This window comes from Polychytrium aggregatum (genome assembly GCF_025602895.1).
Source record: "Polychytrium aggregatum strain JEL109 chromosome Unknown BJ171scaffold_24, whole genome shotgun sequence".
In the NCBI taxonomy this organism is placed as follows: Eukaryota; Fungi; Chytridiomycota; class Chytridiomycetes; order Polychytriales; genus Polychytrium; species Polychytrium aggregatum.
Window position 1 is genome coordinate 308472 of NW_026516226.1, and position 21885 is coordinate 330356.

Sequence of the window (21885 nt, forward strand, 5' to 3'; positions counted from 1 at the left end):
GCCGCTTTTATACCCCCAAATTTCGTCGATTCCCTCAGATGTTTGCTCCGCGCACCAAACCCAGATTGTTCTGCCGACGATAGCTCGCTTCTCCCACTCGGATTCCACAGCTCCGCGACAACAAACAAACACTCAGTCGAAAATGAAGACAGCGACTCCAACTTTGGTGCCAGGGGTCTCAGTCTAACATGTACTCCGCGACAACCCAACGCCCCTGGCAATAGTTAACTGGTCACCTCGGCAGTCCCCGGGTGAGGATCATGGCCAGCCCACGATGTTACGAGACTACAAATCGTTTGGCTGCTGATCCAAAAATGTCGTATTGATTCCAGCGACTGCAGTCATCACAGGAACATGTTGAAATTGAGCAGCAGCGACCGGGACAGACTCTTTTCTCTCTGAAGGAAACGCCACAGCTTGTTCACCGCCGAGCACTTCTGCAAATCCCATGCTCTTCGAGGTTGCAGCTTGCGTTTCTCACAGTCTCCCCACACAGCCGCCACCCTCCCTCGCAGTTCCCACTCGGCCCTCACATACAGCTCCCTCCAAGGCATGACCGGGAGCATCTCGCTCGATGACAACGATGGCGTGTATTCGCATCCACAGATTGATTCGGCAGGCGCCGTTCAACTATGTTCCGCTGGTTTGACAGCCTCTGCAGACTCGGGCCGGCTATTCAATGCCCAGATTGACTCTCCCACGACGATGAGCGACGGGCTGCCCACAGCTGCCGCGGCCACAATCTCGACAATTGTCTCGAGGGTGCCTGTGACGACCCGCTGCTCCGGCAGAGTTCCGTTCTCGATCACAGCCACGGGAGTCGCGCTTGGATATTCCTGCTCCGAGAACAGCTGGACAAGCTCCTTCAGCCGCAGGACAGACATCAGAACGACCGTCGAACGCTTCTCGTAGTACGGCGGGATGTTTGGATAGGCGCCATTCTCGCCACGGCCTGAGAGTACCAGCACCTGGTCGGCAACGCCGCGGTGGGTCACAGGGATCATTGCGGCCTCGGGGACGGCAATGCAGGAGCTGATGCCAGGCACAACCGTGGGCTCGTATCCCTGCTCACGGAAGAATGCCACTTCTTCGCCACCCCGACCAAACAGGAACGGGTCGCCGCCCTTGAGCCGGACGACGGTTCGGCCTTTCTTCAGCTCTTCGAGGCACATGTCGTTGGCGCTGAGCTGGGCACGGTCGGACTGGCCCGCAGCCTTGCGCGGCACAAACCTGAGGGCCGACTTTCGGATCAACTTGAGCACCGACGGCGACACCAGTTGGTCCGACACAACCACGTCGGCCGTCTTGAGGGCCTCGGCCGCCCGGAGCGTGAGCAGATCGGCCGGTCCTGGGCCTGCTCCCACCAGAATCAACTTGCCAGCGCGTCGGCCGAACCCGAGCGGAAGCGGAAGCGGGAGAGCTCGAACTCCGGATCCGACCATCGATACAATCGACACCGGAATGCCCACCAAAGCAGCTCCGGTCTGCTGGATGTACGACAGGGTTGAGTACGAGACCGTCTGGAGCGCTGTCGTGCCGTATCCCTTGGCAGCCGAAATGCTGCTGAGTCCGGCGGTAGCGATACCTCCAAGGAAACCAAGCGTCCCCTGGGGGCGAGATGACGCCTGGGCAGCTATGTCTTGGGACCGGGAGCCTCGGGAGATGGAGGCTTGGGGAGGGGGTGCCTCGCCCCGCTCGTACGAGTCCAGCAACTTCATCACCTGCGCAATAGGATCAGCAGCATTGTAGTGTCAATGACCAGACCAGCGATTCAACGGTCTAATCGCAAACTCTGCCACGCCCGAGCATTTTCCGGGCGCACACACACCTCGTCTTCGGTCATCTTGGCCATGTCTTCAAAGCTCCACTGGTCGCAGAGGCGGCTGAACCAGCGCATGCGCCGGTCGACCGACTCGGGGCTCATGTCCGCATGTCGCTCGCGGACCCGCTTTCGCAGGTTGCCGATCCGTTCAACAGCCCGGCATGTTTGCTCGGGTCCGCCAGGAAGCGAGCTGACCACATGGCTTCGGAGGCGGGCAGCTAGTCGAGGGCCGCAGCCGTTGGTGGAGATGCCGATCTGGCGAGCCGCATCCACAAACAGATCAAAGGATCAGCGGCGTCATTGCATGGACGGCATGGGCGGTATTGCGCATTGGATGTGGGTTGCAGATATCCAGTTGGGATGAATTCCGCATCGGTAAGGTCGCAAGCCATCGATTGGATTGGGGTGTGGGTCGTCGATTGCATCGACAGATGCATATTTGGTACCGGGATGTTGATGTGACGCTGCGTTAGTGCATCGACAGGACGCCATATGCAATCCATCGGACACAGATGCGACGACGCTCATGCCGGCCAAATCCCAAGCGATTCTCCAACTGAGGGCAAGCGCTTTCCGGTCCATGCGAGTGCCGGTCAACCCTGCTATTGGCTGCTGACCTGCAACGGCCCCTCGCGATACTGAGCCATGAAGTAAAAGTCGCAGAGGTCCGGGATATCGGCGCAGTTGACGAGGATGCTTCGAGCACGGCACAGCTGTGCGATCCGGGCCGACTCTTCGTGATCGTCAATGCAGGACAGGACCATATAGACACCGCCGTCGAGGTCCAGATCGGCGTCGTCAAAGTTGCGGTCCAGATGGCGCACCTGGCCCAGGTCGATGCGTTGCTGCACAGCGGCCGTGAGGCCGGTCTGCGGCGCTACGATCGTGACCCGGGCATCGGCGTCTAGGGCGAAGAAGATACGCCCGGTGGCTTCCTTGCCTCCTCCGACGATGAGGACGTGCTTGTCAGCGAGTCGTAGGGCGGCCAGGAATGACGCCTGTCCGTGGACCTGTTTGAGCTCGGCCATGGCGGTTGGAGGGAGAGTGGCTGTACTTGGGAGAAGAGAGATGGCGGGTAGGGGTTCTCGGGCAGTTCTGCTTTTCTGGCGAGGACTTGCACAGTGCGGTTCGGTCGTGGACAGTGCGGCTCGGTCTTTCTGTTCGACAGCTCAGCTTGGTCTGGCTTGATCGGGACGGTATGCTCGAAAGAGCGCAATCAGCCCTGTGCCTGATTTCGGTGTGGCTTTTTTTGGCAGCGCAGTCGGGCACGTGGAATGGCGTGGGCCATGGGACAGGCATGGTCGACTCAGGGCCGTATCCAGCATGGCAGGCGGGCACTCGACAGCAGGGCCCTGAACATACACCGCTCATCACACACCGTCAAGTGGATATAATCATTTCCCTGTGTGGGGCGAAGTATCCAGCACAGCGAGCGAACAGGCAAGGTCGCTGGTTTGGGTACCGATCCAAGCCGTCCAGCCAGATCGATCAGCATCAACCGATGTGAAGGTGTCCCGGTTCAAATCAAGTTCGCTGTAACGAGCGCCAATACCAATCACGAATACGTCATTTGCACACAATCCACACCGTCGGGCCATTCACATATTTCGAGTAACCTGCTTCGGATAAGCCGCCTCTCCTCTTCACCGCCAGCCCCGTTGGCCTCTGCGTCCCATCGTTCTGTCGTGATGAAGGTCCAGATCGACGAGTTCGAGTTTGACTCGGACTTTGACTCCGGCAACCTCGAAAGTGTTGTTGATCCGCTGGGCGGCGCTGGTCTCGAGGACTCGTCTGCGGCCCCTTTTCCGGCGACGAAGGGAACCCGGCGATTTGTTCTGTTCACACGGCCCGATGGCGCCGAGGAAGGCGCAACCCTGTCATCTAGCGACAAGAACAGGACATGGTTCCACTTTTCCGTTCGGCTCGCATCTGGCCCAGAAGTCTGCAGCGAGAATCGTTCGGATGCGAGCGCTGGCCCCAAGAAAACATTGTCCTCGCCAGCCAAGGGAGCATCGGCCAGGCGAATGCTTCCGAGTCGGGGTAGCGACTCTCTCACTCGCCTTACAAAGCCCGTCCAGTTGATCTTTCCGAACCTGAACAAGGTCCAGAAGCTCTTTGTGGCAGGGATGCGGCCATTCTTCCGCCGGGACGGCGACGGAGGCTGGAAGCGGATCTCACGGGCCCCGCTCTTCAAAGCATTCGACTCGGGCATGCGGCTCTGCTTCGAGTTTGACTTCTACGAGGCAATGTCCTCGACAGAGCTGCAGCAGCTCCCGCGCATTGATATCAAGTACTACTTTGCATACGGGATGCCGTACTCGTGTGCTGATCTCCATCTCCGACTGAACTGCCTCGATGCATTGTTCAAGGCCCACAACCCAAAGGCTGTCCCGAGCCTGCCCTCGATCACTCAGACGGTGAGAAAGTCCATCCAAGACACACACGCCTCGATCGATCGTCTTGGAAAGACTGCTGGCACAACCGCGGAGGTCGGCAGCCTCTACTGGCATCGCGATACTTTGGCCGAATCGATCGAAAAACTCCCGATCGAGGTTCTGACAATCACGTCCACTGAGGACATGCTCGAGATTGAAGAGGATTGCCGCATCCAAGGGCTCTTCCCTGACAGGGCTATCCCAAGAGCCAAGCGATTTCTGATGGCAAACGAGCAGAATCAGAGACCATCACTCGACGGCGGCGACACCGGCGATTCCTCAGGATCCCACAGCACCAGTCCTGCCAGCGACAGCAACTCGAGCCGCACTTCGCGATCCTCCCGCCGCGACATTCCGGTTGGCAATCGCAAGTCCCGGACTAAGCAAGGCGCCAAGGCCGCTGGGAAGCGGTTCGTGTTTGTGAGCGGACGGGTGCATCCTGGTGAAGCGGTGGCCAGTTACATGTTGGACGGGTTTCTCGGCTTTATTATCTCGGCCGATCCTCGAGCCAAGCTCCTGAGGAGCATGTTTGTTTTCAAGATCGTCCCGATGCTGAACCCGGACGGTGTGCGCCTGGGCTGCTATCGTGGCGATGGTCGTGCAGTTAACCTCAATCGAGTCTACGACGACCCGGACCCAGTGCTGCATCCGACCATCCACGCAACGAAGCAGTATATCGGCTACCTGTCGATGCTTGGGTCGATCGCATACTATTTCGATTTTCACGGCCATGCCAACAAATTCGGGTGCTTTCTGTTTGGCAACCGGCTCCCGTTGCTCGACGACCGCATTCAATCCTGGATGTTTGCTCGGTGCATGGAGCTCAACTGCCCGCAGTTTGACATTCAAAAGTGCGAGTTTCTGCGCTACGAAGCCCCGGATTCGGCCGGAAGCGCACGCTCTCTCCAAGAACGGAGCGACAATATGAACCGCGACCGAAGCGGCCGGGCGGTCATGTTCCGCGAGTTTGGGATCGTCCATAGCTATACGATCGAGGCCAACTACCACTGCTGCCAGAAGCCGACAAGGGTGACTCCACGACGGATGCGGGATGCTGGCTTGTCAAGTCCACCGGTATATCCGAAAGCAATATTGGGCAAGGGATGGTCTGTTGACGAGCTGGAAGGCATGGGCAAGGCCGTAGCCATCTCGATCTTGGACACGGCAAGAGCAAACCCATACACCCGCGTTTCTTGGCCAACGGCACAGACCTGGGCGAGGGAACAAGCCATGGCAATGTCCAAAGAGCCAAGTTCGGGAGGCTCCAGTTCGTCGTCGCTCGTGTCGATCAGCTCCATCGGGTCCGAGGCGCCATCGCCGCGGGAGCGCCCTGACGGAGATTCACTGCGGATCAGCGTTCGACTAAAGTCCATCAATCTGAATGACCAGTACTCGAAGCGGCCTGCAGACCCCTCCCGAGCAGTACCAGCGCTGCAACGATGAATGTGCGCGAGTCGGGATCAAGAGCGCATGCAGAAGTACATGTTAGTGGCAGCAGCCGCAGATGAGGGTAACATCTCCAGCGTGGAGTACGGCAGGTTGTCGCCAGCAAGTATGTGCAATACATCTACGGGTGCAGACACAACGAAACGTGCCGCTTGTTCCATAGCCCAGCACCAGTGGCAGTTGTTCCAAAACAAACGGGACGGTGACCCTGTTCTCTGGCATCAGAGCCCTGAAGTCCGCTGATCATCTGGAGGCAGCCGTGGCTTGCGATTTGTTTCCAGTCCTGGCTGGCAATCTCTTGGTTTCGTGGGTTTCGGGAAGCATGGTCTTGAATACACCGGACGATCTCTGTGGCGACAATCGGCCGGTATTGACGTCGCGATGCGGGAGTGTCGTGTATTCATTCGACCCTCTGGACAGCTCCGTACAGTATCAACATATCGGCCTTCTCGAGTCAGTTGGCTTGCAGGCACTGTGGACGTGCTCTTTGGTCATGATAGCGATGAGCAGTGTGTGTATATTCAGGACCACAAATCAACGACAACCCCGGCTCAAAGCAGGGTGTCCTGTTTCAATTGGGTACGCTGTATTCAGTTCGCAGGAAACCTATGATGCCCTCCAGGGCTGGGTTGCCCCCGAGCCGGGCTATCTCGTCGAGGGCCTTCTTCTCAATATCGAAGAGGTAGTTGCGGGTGTATTCGAACGACCCGTTGTCCTCCAGCAGTTTGATCGCATACTGCTTGACAGACACATCCTTGGTCCTCTGTCGAAGTATATCTGATCCAGCAAATTTGAGACGTCCAGTGAGTGTGCTGTCGTTATCTATCTGGACAGGGCAGAGCACTTGAAGCTGGCACCTTCGATGTGACCAAGGACACGGACGAAGATCGGCACGACAGTATCCCTGTGGCCGTGAAGTAGCTGTAGCATCACAATGGCCCATCTATTCGAATGGTGTGCTGCGTCTTACTCTGTATCTGCTGTCCGGACTCGTTCTTGTTGTGCTTGATGCCGTGAATCAGCACAAACGAAAACTTGCCCTCGGTCAGATCTTCGGCAAAGCCCTTGTTCTCTGTGTACTATTGGCAGGACCGAGCAAGAACCCGCGGGTCGCAGCGGGTTCGCATGCAGCATTGTGAGTCTCCAAAGCGATCCCAGCACGCCGCCTGTGGTTCAACTGCTTAGCCATCAATCTCGAGTTGCCGAGTATGCTGCACAGCCATGCCTACCGTCTTGGAGTGGAGATTGATGTAGTCATCGCGGATCTGGAAATGAAGCCCAAGAATGTCTACCAGGGGAACGTAGTCGCTGCACAGAGGATGCAATCAGTCGTCTTCTTTCAGTCAGAGCTTTCCACTGAACCACTGCCTCAACTTTGCTGCCTTGAACCACACGAGGCACTCACGATTTGCATCCCGAGGCGATTTCCATCATCTTGACGGCCAGGCGCAACAATCCACCCGTTTCTGCGCAAGAAAGGCGTTTGCTTGAGTCAAGAAGCAATGTCCATCGAAACGTCCAGGCGGTGGCTTTGATGCACCTTCCATCACGCTGTGCAGGACAGATGCGACTTTGATACACTACTGTTTCCAATCATCTCCAGGTATTCCTCCTCAGAGGGGCAGATACAGCTGTCGCGCCAGTACAGCTCCATTCCCTGTCCCCGATGCAGAAGCAGGAGCTCTTCTGTAAAGACCTTGACGATTTCAGCACAGTTGAGCTGCAGCAGCTTTTGCAGTGCCAGGAAGTATCTGTTGGTGTGGATTCGAGGATAGTGCGGCTCGTGAGTGGAGGTATGCACAGCGACAACGACGGTGTCTGTTCCAGGCGCGGCCATCCTCCCCTCGGCCCTTGCAATCCTTGCCGAGCGGGCGACTTCCGGTCCAGCTGTTATATCAGCAGAGGACATACACATGATTTGCACAGTTGATGGTGAGAGGCACGCCGTAAATCTTGTGGGCGACTATACGAGGCATCCAAGGGTTAGCGCCGCGAAGTGTGGCTGGCCGAGCCAGCCGTAGCTTGGTAGGTTAGTTCCAGGCATGCCACGAGCTCACACCTGGAATGCCACGACGCAAGTCTGAGTTGTCTTGGATGTCGTCGATGCTAGAGAAGATGGGAGTCGGTATGAGTTGCACACGGGCAGCATATCGGTGTGATGGCAGGACCGTTGGTGGTGCTGTTGCCTGAGGGATTCTTGGCGCACTCCTCAGGGCCAGCCACGATCCCGCGGATCCGATGCGTGCAGCAGCACGATGCGATGCATACAGTAGACTCGAGTTGTGGAGCATTTCGATGGCATCGCGGATGACGGCAAGTTTCTCAGGAGGAACATGAATCCACGCATCGAAAGCGTTCATCAGTTTGGAGCGGAATTCCTTGCCGCGCTGTCGCCATAGATACAGAAACGGCTCGAGTATGTCCTGGAGGAGCAGGAGGTACAGGAACAGGGATGGTCTTGACGTTAGAGTAGCGGATATGATGTGGGATGTGCTCCCCAGATCGAGAGGGACGACATGCCACAGCCGATCCTGTTGTGAGTGGGCTGGCTCTTGGGTGCAAGATCATCGGTTCGTTCTGGACGGTACCTTCTCGATCGGATGGCTGATATCGAAGGGAAGGTGGCTGCTGGACATGCTTGCGTTCGGGACGGTTGCGATCGACGAGACGATGGGCGGCGGAGACGATGAGCAATTGAAACGGCGAGTGTCAGCGGGTGATGCTGGCAGCGACGTGGAGCCGACCAGGGGGCAAGGGCCAAAGAATTAGGGCTGGCCGAACCAGGGCGAACGGGGCAGACGAGCAGAACCAAACAGCACCGCACTTTGACCCAGATCCAGACACCACATCACCCAACCACCGCATCGTCCAACCACCGCATCGTCGGCCAGATACCATCCAGAGATACCATGGCACATCCCGATCTGCCATCGCCGCTCAACTCGACTGACAAAAGTATGGTGATCGTCGATAATCTGCTCACCAAATCCATCCGCTTCATCCCAGCCCATCCGGCAGGATACTAATATTCACGCTCCCGCAGTCACCATCGCGCTCTTGGGCGATGCCGGCGTTGGAAAATCGTCGCTGGCCCACATGATATGCAATCAGCAGCCTCTATCGGCACCTTCGAGGACAGTTGGATGCAGTCTGCATGTCAAGGTTAGCATCGCCTGGCAGCCTCGGCGGCAGCGGCGTCTATTCACCAGTCCGGTCGAATCTGTCCTCATCCTCGATTGCGGTTTCCTGACTTGCACCGCCGTTGTCCTTTCGACGCCGCGACATTTGCCCCCTGCTTGCCCATCCGACTCTGGAAGATCCACGAACACAGTCGGCGGAAAAAGACGTTCTTTGTTGAGCTGATCGACATTGGCGGCAGCGCAACCAGGCATCGGTCATCGAGGCATGTGTTTTATCGGAACGGGATCGATGCGGTCATGCTGGTTCACGACTGCACCAACTCCAAGTCATTCAACAACCTGGCCAAGTGGCGAGCCGATGTCTTCGAGAGCCTGCGGAGCCTTGAATCCAAGAAGCAACGATCGTTGAGCTCGTCAGGTATTGCTGCTCTTCATGCTTGCTTACTGTCCACTCGACTGCTCCTGTCGACGACTCACTCGCTGTCTTGGTAGTGGGTGGGTCAGGGGGAGTATGTTCTCGTCGGTATCCTGAAATACGAAGCTATTTCCAACAGGCTTCGAGCTGGACGTCTGTGTAAGCACGGAAACCTCATCCCTTTCCTCATCGACCGGCGACATCCCTGTCCTGACCGTCGGCACCAAGATCGACCTGACAGAGGGCACTGCGAGCCGATACCGACAGATGCCGCACGACGGCGATCTGTCTGTATTCGTTGTATGTAGAGCCGATGGACTGAGAGCATGAGCCGCGCACAGCGAGACCACGACCGACTGTGCGGCTGCATGATTGTGCGATTTGCACCCGTGTGCGAAAGAATGGAACGAGTTCTGCTGGCTAACGTTATGTTTCGCCGACGGCCGTCCAAGTCGACCCTGTCCTACGAATCCTATTCCACTGTCGAGCCGTTCTTTTCATCGTTCTTCGAGAGTATCATCGACAGCAAGCTCCACCCGCTCCACGAACGAAGCCATCCTTTGCCGCACACCCAGTACCAACCACGAGACGCCGTCTACAGCAACGGTAGGATGAACCTGTCTCGCCACAAGCGGAGGAGATGCATGGGGTTCTGGCAAGTCCGGTCAGCGGATGGCTATAGGGCGGACTCCACTGACTCTTTGTGGGGACTTTGACTGATCTTGCAGACTCCCAGCGACGGCGGCACATTGTTCCTGGCGAGAAGGCCGGATACTTTTAGAAATGCACACAGAACGAAAGGGGCTGTCGCACTTCTGGGTTCTGAATACACACCCATCCACTATGGCCAAAGGATATGTCCAAAGAGATCGACATTGTGGTTGCCTTTGGGGCGGCTTCGTTTCGTTTCGTTTGTTCGCTTGCTTGGTTGCTTGTGTGTGTTTCGGTTCGTTTAATTCGTTATTGCTTTCTTTCTTTTTTTTTGGATTCCGGGCTATACCTGTATTACAGTCAATCCAATAAAAACGGGACACCCGTGTTTTTGACCATTGAATGAATATTTTGTTCCCCAATGTTATCGCGCGCTGGCCATGACCATTCGCCAGTGTGTCCAAGAGCGCCATTCGCCGCTGGCACTCCGAGTCCAGTGTGCATGTCGATTGTGGAGACCGGAGAGCGACCGGTGGTCTTCACTCGGAGGCTGCCAAAGTGATTTGATGTATTTCTTGTGGCTTTGCTTGACGCAAGCACATCCCATACTACATCGCTGATACATGCCGGTGCGTGTCGTTGGGGCTGCTGGTCAATCTCGTTTGTGGCGGGTGGTCGTCCTTCGGCAGCGCCGTGCACAGACCCGACATGGATCCGTCCATGCACCCTCCCCCTTGGCAGATCTCGCACAGACCGATGGCAGCCCAGGCCACTGCGATCCCCACCACCGACACTGTCTCGCCCAGCCAAGGAAAGTGTGGCGGCGTGGTCTTTGTCGCTGCCACCTGCGTCCACGGGCGATGTGCTGCCGGCAAGGACCGGCTGCAAGGAAAAGGCTGTCGTCCGTGAGGCCTGACCCGATACGGCTGTCCTGGACCCAAGACCAGCGCCGGCCCCAGCGCCCTTTTGCCAGCATCATCCTTCGCTGGCATTGGACCCGCCAGCCCGTCCAACCCGTCCGGCCGAGCCCAGCCCAGCATCGCATCTGCTCGCATCCCTCTCTCTGGCGGCTCTGCTCTCCCAGATGCTGAGCGACTCTCAAGCAGTCCACCGGGACTACAATATCGATAAGCCACTGCCGGAGCTTCCTGATGCCGACAGCGATCTCAGCTCGCCACCGCCGTTGCCACCACCGGTCCCCAAGAGCCAGTGCCAACGCCAGACCAAGCGCTCGTCTCTGCGGGCGCTCAAGGGGATCCGAATGTCGCTCGATGGGGCGGCCCGAGGCATGTTCGTAGCTCGGGGAAGCCCGCAAACCGGCGACTGGTATGTGGAAGCCTGCGTAGCTCTTGGCAAGGTGCCAGAGTTTCGGCAAAGAGTGTCGCTCGGGCAATGTTCGAGCAACGTTCGAACGTCGATCGAATACCTGGTTGTTTTCGTGGGGGGGGGGGACGCATTGGCTCACTGTCTGCTGGTGCTGCGTCGGCCCATTGCCGATCCGCCCTTTCCCGTCGCCGTTTGCATAATTCTGCTCGAGCCCCGTCTTTCTCTCCGATACTCTGGCTCGCTTCGTTGTTTGAACCATCGACCCACATTGACACATTGGCATTACTCTCCCTGCTCGCATTTCATCCACCGTCGCTCGCGACTCCACCGCCCGCCCTGGCTTGCATATTGTCGTCACAGCCCAGACTTGCGAACTCGCACGGTCTCGGAGCCATTTCTGAGTCCCTTTGCTGGCGCTGTTTGGCGTCGGCCGCTGCGACCATCGGACCGCCAAAACATCAGCCAGGCCGACATCTCGACCATAATTGCGGAGGAATCCAGTCTGTCGGAGGACGGCCATGATCCCAACGGCTATGATCCCAGCGACCATGGCCCCAGCGACCATGACCCCAAGAACCACAAAGCCGCCACCATCCGTCGACCCAGCGACCACCGAACCACCACCGATCTCCACTCTGCGCTCTCGCTTCGCTCCGAAGGATACAACTTTACAACACCGTCGACCCTGGGCTCGTCGCTGCCGCCGTTTATGACGACCGGGGCTGGGATTGAAGCCGGGCATGCACTCGAGTCTGCGTCTGCCCTCACGTCCGAGCAGTGCTTCGAGGTCAGCCCCGTTTCGGAACATGCCCATGTTGAGCCGGTCTCGCAGGCCATTCGGAATTGGGCGTTCTTGCGTCTCTACCATCAGCACTACTCGTCGCACGACCCGCTGCAGCAGCAGCGTCCAAGCCTCAGCGACCTTTTGCAGCCCCACTGTCGGTCTCCCGACAGCGTCCATGCAGAGTACAAGGTGGGTTGCCTGCTCTTTCGGGGTGTGGATGATGCATACTTGAGGCTCTCCACGATCAGACTGCTGACGAGCCCATGTTGAACCCTTGATCGACGCGGCTCCATGCAGGCGTTTTCTGGCATCCTCTCATGGCTTCATGGGGCACCGGACCGAGGGTTTCCGCTCTACGCTCTCTGGGTGCCGGCCATCCGGACCCTTCAAATTATGACCCTGCGGCTACTCGGCGCACCCGCCATCGACATGGGCGTAAGTAGCGGGGCTAGACATTGTGTCCTTGGTGTGCATCGGGACTGACAACGTGACTACGTCGCATGGCCTGACAACAAGTCTGCATTACACCCCGGCAATGCAACTGGATTACATCGGTAGACGTCCAAAATCTCGACTCGCCTGCGACGGTCCATCTTGCTGATCAGCAGTCTCGAGTACAAATGGTGGGAGCCTGTCCTGCAACTACCGACACTGGATCTAGCCGCTCTGGTTCTTGGATGTGGTTTTGTCGATGAGTCTATGGGCAAATTGCAGCACGTTATATCCCTGCAGCGCACCCTATCCTGCAGCTCACCATTGTGTAATGTTCTTACAGTCACTACAACATTGCGCAAGCCGCGGCATTTGGTAATTACTCGTGGTGACTGAGGTCGTCGTCTCATCACCGAGGAAGCAGTGTTCGTTCCGCGCAACTCCCCGCCCGAGTTCGTTGTCTCCACATCCTTACGGCCTGATACTGATGCACTGCTTTCTGGACGTATCCATCGATCGGACAGGTGATTTGATCCATGGCTCGTGGAAGTACCAAGTCGAGAGCCTGAAAACACCGCCGTCGCCGTCGCCGCCGCCGATTTTCGATCCGCAAGATAGTCGTCTCACATCACAGGAGCGCAGTGCTCTCGAGCTGGTTGCTGCTGCCAGCCGACTGCCCTCGGAGGCAACACCGGAGCTCCGCCAGGCTGTAAGGTCAAACTTCAGTGAGGACGTTTTCCAGCAAATCGTCTGTATCTCGGCCGCCTGTGCTTGGACCGATGCTGTGACGGTAAGCATTCCGAGGCATCCCAGGCATGAGTGGGCGATCCGTAGTGTGCGGGCATTCATGCTCGTAGTTGTGGAGAGAGAAAGAGATGGATCCGGCTCCATACCACTCGCTGCTGACGCCGCTTCGCCGTTGCAAAGGATGCCCTTGGTGTCGAATTGGATCCATCGCTCATTGCCTGGACCCAAGATCAACTCGGCGAGCTTGGCTTTTGGGACAAGACACGGCATATGCCCCTCGATTACGGCGGTGAGGAAGACCCGGAGTCACCAACGAGCCGCTTATCGGACTCGCGGACGCCCGGGAAACGGCGTGGCATTGGCATTGGCCGGGTCCGGGACCTGCTCCATCTGCTCCGAAGCATCCAAGAAGGCAGTGCGATGGAGGCACGGTGGCTGAGCGAGTTCCCTGCAGGTAATGCCGCTTTGCCGGTGATGAAACGAACCATTTTCCGACTCTTGCTGCGTTTGAGACGGACCATGCGAACAACACTATGCGAACAGCACCATGGAAAACGTTGCTATCCTTACCGACGCCGTCGCCGCAGTATTCTTTTGGGGGGGGGTTTGCCTCCACCGGCGGGTTGCACTCGTGCTCTAACGCCAGTACTCTGCTGCCCATCGCAGGACGTTCGAGGCTCAACTCCTGGCTGCAAGCCACCCTGGGGTTCCAGCCCGAGTACATCGTCCAGATCCTCAACAAGGACATCAAGCGCGCCGTATGCTTCGCATTATGGCAGTTCTTGCTCCGGCCGAGCCACTACATCGATCCGTGCGTCACAGCAACGTGCGAGTCCGAGTGGTCCAACCACTCCAAGATCTTGATGTGGTTTGTATTCAGCGTCACGGCCGGCAACAGGTTGCTGCAGGGCCATGCGGCCTTTGTGGCCCACAAGTTCCGACTCCCAACGCACTTGCTGATGATCGCCAAGGCCGGGGGCTCTGTCGGCGACCCCAAGCTGGACGTGGCACTCAATTTCGTCCGCCGGTCGGCGAGTGCAGAGCGATGCTTCTCGCGCCAGTCGTCCATCGAGCTGTTCCAGTCGATGCGGGCACCCGAGGGCGTCATGGAGTTCCTTTCGGTGCTGGGTCTCCTGAATATGCTCCACCGGCTTTCAGGCATGCTTGCGGCCGATCCGCCGCAGTTTGAGCTCGAGGTTCGCGAGTATCTGGCTTCGGCCGGCGGGCTGGGTCTCGGCCTGCATCCCAGCGAGGCCCAGGCAGGGTGTGCGAGCGCGCTGCGATAAGAGGGCAGCGTCTGATCGGTATCCGGCCGCGCCGATGCCACCCCCAATAGACATGTCCATGATCGGGCAGCATGGACCAGCGACGCTCAATACTATGCATATCCGATATCATGCACTTTGACAGTAGCCGCCGCCCCCCCCCCTCGCTGAGACGGATGTGGTCTGTCGGCCCAAAGCCGCTGCCCGAACCAATGGCCAGACCGTCGCCCACCACTCGCTGCTTGCTTTCCCTTTTGCATCACATTGCAGACGCCGGGGTCAGCGAGCACCAGACGCGCTGGCCGTTGTGCTGAGCCGAGCTGAGCCAGGAGAAGTGGCGGCCCAAAGCAAAAGGTCAGAGCAGGCAGCTGTGGCAGGTGTGGGAGAGCATAGGGCAGATGGATCCAGTCGACCGCATCCCCCCCCCGCATATCAAATCGCCATCGGCGGCTGTTCGTGGGCTCTGCGCGGCCATCCACAGCGATCCCACAGCGATCCCACAGCATGTCCATGGGCTTTCCGTCCCTCCCCGCTGCACAAGCGCAATCGCCCGGCGTCGCTGCGTCCAGTCGATTTGTTTGCGCACTCGCCCCCTGCGAACACAGCCGGCGTGCTCAGCCGATGGCGCTGTCTCCGATGCAGTGGTGTCGCCTGTCGCCTGTCGCCTGTTGCCTGTTGCCTGTCGGTTGCTGCTTCTGTCAGGACGCTGTCGCTTCCATCGGTCCTTCGCCTCCCAACCCCTCCCATAAAACCCCCCCCCTCGGCGCTTCTCGCCTGCTTTGCCTGGCATCCCTCTTGCTGTCTCTGAGGTGTCGCTGCCCCGGGCCTCATCCATTTCCCCGCTCCCCTTCGGCCTTTGCTGGTTTCCTCAGCAGCCCAACCAGTTTCGACCTCTCAGCACACCGCCCCAACCCTCTCCCGGACGGCATGCATGCCTCGGCTGCCATGGCGTCGGCCCAAGCTTCCCGGAGCTTCCGAACATCCTCGATCTACATGGACCAGCACCAGGCCCAGCGAGATCCGACTCTGCCTCCGCGATCGCACTCACGGGCCTCGCACATCTTCACCCAGGATCCCCGCGAATCCCGCGAGCTCCACATCCCTATAAAGGACCACTTGCTGGAGCGCCTGATCGAAATCGAGGAGACTCGGTTTGCGTTCGAGAAGGAAAAGGTTAGCCGGATGGATGTGTGGATCCTGTGCTTCACAGACAGCAGGGCATTGGGGATGTGCAAACGCCATGAGCAAAGCAGCGGCCCACAGGTCGATTGGGTTGCTGGGTTGTCTGTCGGTTTTGTCTCCTCGGCATTCGCCGGCTTCTCATACCCTCCTCGTTCCTGTGTTAACCTCCGTTTTCCTGGCCCTGCCTCGCAGGAGCAGCGCGAGGCCATCTTCCGCCAGCGGATGCTGTCCATTGCCGAGTCGCAGTTCACCTTCGACATGCAGAAGGTAATGATCATGGCGCCCTTGGCCGGCTCTCCAAGCGCCATTGAGGCCAGCCCCACCCTCCACAACCCCTCCTCGTATCGCCAGCGTCGTATCGCCAGCGTCTTTCGCCAGCATCTTTCGCCTTCCCCGACCCATTCCCTCACTCTTCCGGTCTCGCTCGCATGTGTGGTGGTGGCTCCACCTTACCCTCCCCATTCCCGCCTGCACCGTTTCCGTTGCTGGAGCGCTGACCGCCCCCCGTTCACCCACCCCCCTCGTCAACGCTTCTGACATCGGCGCCCGCTCCATCCACAGGCACAGAAGGATCGTGATACTCAGCAGCAGTTGCGCAACGATGTATTGGTGAGTTCTGGCTGCCGGTTCCACCGGGCGAGTGTGCTGCTGCCTCGGCGTCACCGTGGGCCTCCAGCATTGATGTCAAGTGGTGTTTGTGACAGGGATCCTTGGTCGGCGTGCAAAACTCGCTCTCGGGACTGGTGAGTACTTGGACCTCCAATGGCCTGGCTGCTGCCGGTCCATGCCCATGCTTGCGGGCCCTGTTCATCTGGTTGGGCGGTCGGATACAGCCGTCTTTGGCTGCGGCGAAAGTATCACGACCGAGAACGACGTCGGGCTCACCTGCTGCATCCCTGCAGGAGCGTTCGCTGCTGTTCTTTGTCGACCAGCTCGACCAACGGGTCCATGCCCTCCAGTCCAACATGGTGGCCCTGCAAGCTCAGGTCCTGACCCGAACCGACCCACAATCATCCGCGGGCGCTGCCGCTCCTGTGCGGCCCCGCACCCACTCGCACCCGAGCAGCGAGTCGGGCGGATCGTCCACCAAGGCCGTCTCGGCTCGAGCTGCGGCTCCGGCTGACGCCCCGGCCAGTCTCCCGCCCTCAAAAGCACTGAAAGTGTACTTTAGCTATTGCTGGGCAAACAGTCGGTATGTAGGCACCGCCATCCGCATCTGCGAACCACGCGCTCATTGTAGGGCCGATCGAAGAAATCTCGGTCACAATGACCTGTACGAACACGATACCCGCCGGCCAAGCAGACCAATTGATCGTATCGAGCTCTCTTACATCCATGAACAGCGATCAAGTTGCTAAAAACATCCAGGCTCAGAAGGCCAACCGCTCGGATTTGGATCTTTGTGGGCTGTAAGTACTCGGCCGCGCGAATCACAAGTGCTGGGCCTGGCCGGAGACGATGGACTCAGTGGCTTCCCATGTGGCACCGCAGGGGATTGAATGGGTTCTTCACGGAACATCGTGTGGGACGGTAATACTTTTATATGACTGATGTGCTTGGCTGTGCCCTGTTTCTTCCAGCTTGGACCCGCGTCGACTGGCGATTGCGCTGGTCAGTGCGACAAAATACGAGCCATGGCTTGACGTGAGCGAGCTCGACATCCACAACGAAGGCGAGCGGATGAGCGAGCGTTTGGATGCCATCGAGAGCAAAGGTAGGCATGCTCAGACCCATGCGCGCATCATCTCAACCCACGAACTGTATCGGCAGGCGATCTCGCCCGACCAGACGACGCAGCCAACGCATCGATGCAACTCAACCGACGGACGGCCGTGTGACGCTCGCTGTTTCCTTTCGTAGCCGAAGTCTTTGTGGCGTTTATCTCGGACGAATATGCCGCCAGCAAGGCTTGGTGAGTTGGCTCGCTTTCATGGACGCTAATGGGCCAGCAAGCATGGCAGCAGCGGGACAATGCAGAAGCAGCAGCCAGAGACAGAGGAGTACGTGCGAATCTTCATCGATGCCGGCATGCTGATCGTGCGTCCTTGTGGCCTTGGGCCGTCCAGCCGACAAGAGTTTTACCAAGCCGTCAAAAAGAACATCATTATAATACCGATCATTGGTGGGTCTGGCGGTCCGAGTTGGCGCATGCTCATGTAAACGTCGAACCATCGGATCCGCACCAATGGTCTGACGCCGGTTTCGTTTCCTGTTAGTGGGATTGTCTTCGGCCGAGAAGCAGAAGTTTGTTTCGTCCAAGCTCACCAAGTAAGGATCATACAGGCGCAGGGTCGTCGAAGCGGCGTCGTCCCCGCCCTCCATGGCTCGGTGAATCCAACTCCCTTTTCTTTCTTTGTTCAGAAAACTCGATCCTTGGAAAAGCACAAGTGTTCGATTCTACCTCGCCGGTACCTCGTAAGTAGCGCCGAGCACACGGCTACCCCTGACCTCTCTCACTGACATGATCCACGAGTCTGGGGTGATTCTGAAGGGAGCCGATGGCGGCGTGCTTCAAGTCGTCGCTGCGATTTGGCACCCTTGGGTGTGCTCAGCATGTGATGCGATTTGCCGCTCTCCGTTGCCAATGGCCGACGTCTCACGCAACATCCCGTCAATGGCACGCCTGTCGCTAGATACATCGATGCCAGAGTGTCCTCTTTCGCCGACCTGGAGTCCAAGATGGCAGAGATCCTCGCTGTGATCCGCGCCAGGATGGACAAGCTCTCACAGGAGCGCATTCGTCGCCAGCACCACCATCAGAGCCACCCCGAGCATCCGCCCGAGACGCTGTTGGATGCAGTACAGGCAGGCAACCGCCAGGCCGTCCAGTTCATGATGAAAAACTCGGCCCAAACGGCAAGTCTGGTCCGCCAGGTCGACACACGCACCGGACGGACGGCTCTCCACTTTGCGGTGCTCGACAACGACCTGGAGCTCTGTATGCTCCTGACTGCATCTCAGGCGCAGCTAGATGCCGTCGATAAGCACGGCAAGACACCGCTGATCCTTGCATGTGAGCGGGGCTTTGTCAAGATTGTTCAGTTTTTGCTCGAATCCGGCTCGGCAGTCGATGGAGTCGACGGCAGCAAGCTCAGCCCGCTCGCTGTAGCTGTTCAGAACGACTACGTCCAAGTTGCAACTGTCCTGCTGCAGTACCACGCAAACGCTCGCCTCAAGGATGCCCACGACGAGACCCTGCTTCACAAGGCTGCTGAGATGGGCCACGCCAAGCTGATCCCGCTGCTGCTGAATGAAGGCTGCGAGCGCGACGCCAAGACCCAGGATGGGTCAACCGCCCTGATGCTTGCCGCTCGAAACGGCCACGCTCATGTCGTTGTGAATCTGATCGAGCACTCGGCCGATGTCAACGACCGCCGCTATGACCAGCTGACTGCCCTGATGGTGGCGGCACACGGCGGCGAGCTCGAGGTGGTGCGCGCTCTTGTCGAAAGCGGCGCCATCATCAACGAAGGCGACGACGACGGGTACACCTCCCTGATGCATGCCTGTGTCGGAGGCCACCCTGATGTTGTCAGCTACCTTGTCGAGCACGGCGCCCTGCTGACCTCGGAGTGCAACAACGGCTGCACTGCCCTGATGCTGGCGGCCGAAAACGGGCACCTGCGCGTCGTCAAGTTCCTGGTCGGCAAAGGTGCCTCGCTGGACCAACAGAGCCGAGACGGCTGGACGGCGCTGATTGCCGCCGCTCAAGACGGGCAGATGGCCGTTGTCGAGTATCTGGCCCAAGCCCAGGCGCCCCTGGATCAAGCCGACAACGATGGATGGACGCCCCTGGTGCATGCCTCCCGAAACGGCCATTTGAATGTGGTGCAGTTCCTGGTCGAAAAGCAGGCCAAGATCAACCTGGCGACCACAGACGGACGCACGCCGCTGACCCAAGCCTCGCTCAGCGGGCATCTGGAGATTGTCAAGTACTTGCTGCAGAAGGGAGCTGTGGTCAACCAGCAGCCCGACGAGGGCTGGACAGCGCTCATGCTGGCAGCACAGAATGGCCATCTGCATGTCGCCAAGCACCTCGTCGAAAGCCAAGCCTCACCCGCACTCGAGAGCAAAGATGGACGAACGGCTTTGATCCAAGCGTCGCTGAACGGCCACCTGGAAGTTGTCCAGTTCCTGATCGAGAGCGGCGCCCTGGTCAACCAGCAGCCCGGCAAATCTTGGACCGCGCTGATGGTCGCTGCCCAGAACGGCCATCTCGAGGTCGTCCACACGCTGCTGGACAATCAAGCCAACGTCAACCAGCAGAGTAGGGACGGGCGAACGGCGCTGATCCAGGCGTCGCGCAACGGACGCACTGAGGTCGTTAAATACCTCATCGAAAAGACCGCCGAGATCGAAGCAACGACCAAAGACGGATACACCTCGCTGATGGTCGCCGCCCAAAACGGACATGCCGACGTGGTCGAGTGCCTCCTGGAAGCCGGTGCGGTCGTGGAGCACGAATCAACCGACGGCTGGACGGCGCTCAAATATGCTGCGTCGAACGGACATGTGCAGGTTGTCCAACTGCTTGCCAAACAAGCCTCGTCCGTGAACCAAGTCACCCGAGACAGCTGGACGGCGCTGATGGTCGCGGCCCAGGGCGGCAAGCTCGAAGTCGTCAAGGTCCTGTGCGAACACAACGCCGATCTGTCCTATGGAGCCGGCCGCGGCCTGACGCCGCTGATTCTCGCTTCACAAAACGGTCACCTGGATGTCGTCGAATACCTCTTCGAAATGGGATCGAACATTATCGAGCAGACGGTAGACGGCTGGACGGCGCTGACAACCGCGTCTCAGTACGGCCAGTACGCCGTTGTGCAGTATCTGATCCAGAAAGGTGCGCCGGTCAGCGACGAAGACGAGCTTGGCTGGACGGCGTTGATCTATGCCGCCCGCAACGGCCACCAAACCATCGTGCGGATCCTGGTCGAAAGCGGCGCGCTGATCGGCCACAGGAGCCGAGACGGGCGCACGGCCCTGACGCAGGCATCGCTCAACGGCCACCTGGGTGTGGTGCAGTACCTGCTCTCGAAGGAGTCGCTCGAGGCGCAGCAGCCGCCGGACGGATGGTCGGCTCTGATGCTCGCCGCGCAGAACGGACACTTTGAAATCGTCAAGGAGCTGATCGACCAGGGTGCCGATGTCAACGAGCAGAGCCGAGACGGACGAACGGCACTGATCCAGGCATCGCTCAACGGCCACCTCAGCGTCGTCAACTACCTGCTAGAGTTTGGTGCCCAAATCAACCAGCAGCCCAACGATGGCTGGACAGCCCTCATGGTTGCCGCGCAGAACGGACACCTGGCCGTTGTGCAAACCCTGGTTGAACACGAGGCGCTGTTGAGCCAAAAGAGCCGAGATGGCCGCACGGCGCTGGTCGAAGCCGCTCGCAAGGGACACATTGAGATCGTCAAGTACCTGTGCGAGAAAGAAGCCCTGCGCCAGCCCCGACCCAAGGACATATGGCTTGCCCTGCGACAGGCATCGCAGAACGGGCACGTCGAGGTGGTCAAGTGCCTGATCTTCGAAAACAAGGATGTGATCATGAGGCTCGACAAGGGCTCGACGGCCCTCCGGCTGGCTCTGCAGTACGGACACAGCGAAATTGCCAAGCTGCTGATGGACATGGGTGCCGTTCTCGACAGCAACGATTCCAACGGCGAAGACGCCTTCCTGAATGCCTGCCACAGCGGCAAGACCGAGCTGGTGTCGTTCATCATCGAGACAGGAGCCAACCTCAACGTCGTCAACCAGCAGGGCGAGAGTGGCCTGATTATCGCCGTCCGCGAGGGCCACATCCACCTGGTCAAGCTCCTGCTCGGCACCAACATCAACGTTCGCCACAAGCGCAAGGACGGTGAGTCGGCGCTGTCGCTGGCATACCAGCTGGGGCACATCGAGATGCGCAACATGATCGAGGAAGCGATCCGCCAGAACCGCCGGAGCACGTTGCTGTCGATCGAATAGAGCGGTACTTGCGAGTGCCTCATCGGCTATCCTGGGAGCGGGTGTGATGGCTGCACCGTTTCGCATAATCTCAGAGTTCGCAGCGGTGCATCCCGTCCCTGTGCTCGGTTTACTTTATTTTTCTCCTTTTGCTTTTCGCAGCCGCCTCCGGGCTTCCTGCAGTTCATCCGCCCAATCTGGTCTTGTTTTATTCATCTCTATGTTTGCTGGTGTCTCTTTGGTGTCCGGCATCGATTGTGTCTTGGTCTTGTTGCGCTGCTCCCTCTCCCC

General features: G+C 58.7%; 6 protein-coding genes across 6 annotated transcripts; 4 read left to right on the forward strand and 2 right to left on the reverse strand.

The window, feature by feature from the left end:
* Nucleotides 1-626: 626 nt before the first annotated feature.
* Nucleotides 627-2850, reverse strand: BJ171DRAFT_425291 (tetrapyrrole methylase; the record flags this gene model as incomplete). The annotated part of the gene is made up of 3 exons (XM_053107710.1): nucleotides 627-1477; nucleotides 1825-2077; nucleotides 2440-2850. The coding sequence occupies 3 exons, from the start codon at nucleotides 2848-2850 to the stop codon at nucleotides 627-629; spliced, it is 1515 nt and encodes a 504-aa protein (XP_052965568.1).
* Nucleotides 2851-3187: 337 nt separating this feature from the next.
* Nucleotides 3188-5817, forward strand: BJ171DRAFT_568913 (uncharacterized protein). Its single transcript, XM_053113541.1, has one exon. It carries the CDS (start codon nucleotides 3511-3513, stop codon nucleotides 5698-5700), a length of 2190 nt encoding a protein of 729 aa, XP_052965569.1. The 5' UTR covers nucleotides 3188-3510; the 3' UTR covers nucleotides 5701-5817.
* A 383-nt stretch (nucleotides 5818-6200) lies between these two features.
* On the reverse strand, nucleotides 6201-8378 carry BJ171DRAFT_509756 (geranylgeranyl pyrophosphate synthase). Its single transcript, XM_053111434.1, has 9 exons — nucleotides 8292-8378; nucleotides 7972-8126; nucleotides 7763-7809; nucleotides 7615-7666; nucleotides 7288-7454; nucleotides 7109-7169; nucleotides 6933-7011; nucleotides 6674-6782; nucleotides 6201-6480 (listed from the first exon to the last, which is right to left on the reverse strand). The coding sequence occupies exons 1-9, from the start codon at nucleotides 8337-8339 to the stop codon at nucleotides 6275-6277; spliced, it is 924 nt and encodes a 307-aa protein (XP_052965570.1). The 5' UTR covers nucleotides 8340-8378; the 3' UTR covers nucleotides 6201-6274.
* A 154-nt stretch (nucleotides 8379-8532) lies between these two features.
* Nucleotides 8533-10154, forward strand: BJ171DRAFT_509758 (P-loop containing nucleoside triphosphate hydrolase protein). The gene is made up of 6 exons (XM_053111435.1): nucleotides 8533-8658; nucleotides 8747-8865; nucleotides 9021-9261; nucleotides 9398-9558; nucleotides 9711-9864; nucleotides 9987-10154. The coding sequence occupies exons 1-6, from the start codon at nucleotides 8613-8615 to the stop codon at nucleotides 10037-10039; spliced, it is 774 nt and encodes a 257-aa protein (XP_052965571.1). The 5' UTR covers nucleotides 8533-8612; the 3' UTR covers nucleotides 10040-10154.
* Nucleotides 10155-11001: 847 nt separating this feature from the next.
* On the forward strand, nucleotides 11002-14589 carry BJ171DRAFT_509761 (uncharacterized protein). The gene is made up of 8 exons (XM_053111436.1): nucleotides 11002-11235; nucleotides 11596-12208; nucleotides 12317-12454; nucleotides 12578-12642; nucleotides 12795-12826; nucleotides 12976-13241; nucleotides 13379-13652; nucleotides 13865-14589. The coding sequence occupies exons 1-8, from the start codon at nucleotides 11171-11173 to the stop codon at nucleotides 14482-14484; spliced, it is 2073 nt and encodes a 690-aa protein (XP_052965572.1). The 5' UTR covers nucleotides 11002-11170; the 3' UTR covers nucleotides 14485-14589.
* A 4356-nt stretch (nucleotides 14590-18945) lies between these two features.
* On the forward strand, nucleotides 18946-21615 carry BJ171DRAFT_425346 (ankyrin 2,3/unc44; the record flags this gene model as incomplete). The annotated part of the gene is made up of 2 exons (XM_053107712.1): nucleotides 18946-20574; nucleotides 20770-21615. 2 exons carry the CDS (start codon nucleotides 18946-18948, stop codon nucleotides 21613-21615), a joined length of 2475 nt encoding a protein of 824 aa, XP_052965573.1.
* Between the last annotated feature and the right edge of the window lie 270 nt (nucleotides 21616-21885).

What these genes read in the sequence shown, in the direction of transcription:
- BJ171DRAFT_509756 (XM_053111434.1), bottom strand. Translation starts at nt 8,339, where the DNA reads ATGTCCAGCAGCCACCTTCCCTTCGATATCAGCCATCCGATCGAGAAG. An exon ending in CCTGGAGATGATTGGAAACA is followed by an intron (nt 7,170 to 7,287) that starts GTAGTGTATCAA and finishes TTTCTTGCGCAG; the next exon opens with AAACGGGTGGATTGTTGCGC. An exon ending in ATCGCCTCGGGATGCAAATC is followed by an intron (nt 7,012 to 7,108) that starts GTGAGTGCCTCG and finishes TCCTCTGTGCAG; the next exon opens with CGACTACGTTCCCCTGGTAG.
- BJ171DRAFT_509761 (XM_053111436.1), top strand. Translation starts at nt 11,171, where the DNA reads ATGTCGCTCGATGGGGCGGCCCGAGGCATGTTCGTAGCTCGGGGAAGC. An exon ending in CACCCGCCATCGACATGGGC is followed by an intron (nt 12,455 to 12,577) that starts GTAAGTAGCGGG and finishes TTACATCGGTAG; the next exon opens with ACGTCCAAAATCTCGACTCG. An exon ending in AGCAGTCTCGAGTACAAATG is followed by an intron (nt 12,643 to 12,794) that starts GTGGGAGCCTGT and finishes ATGTTCTTACAG; the next exon opens with TCACTACAACATTGCGCAAG.
- BJ171DRAFT_568913 (XM_053113541.1), top strand. Translation starts at nt 3,511, where the DNA reads ATGAAGGTCCAGATCGACGAGTTCGAGTTTGACTCGGACTTTGACTCC.
- BJ171DRAFT_509758 (XM_053111435.1), top strand. Translation starts at nt 8,613, where the DNA reads ATGGCACATCCCGATCTGCCATCGCCGCTCAACTCGACTGACAAAA. An exon ending in ACGATCGTTGAGCTCGTCAG is followed by an intron (nt 9,262 to 9,397) that starts GTATTGCTGCTC and finishes TATTTCCAACAG; the next exon opens with GCTTCGAGCTGGACGTCTGT. An exon ending in GCGATCTGTCTGTATTCGTT is followed by an intron (nt 9,559 to 9,710) that starts GTATGTAGAGCC and finishes CGGCCGTCCAAG; the next exon opens with TCGACCCTGTCCTACGAATC.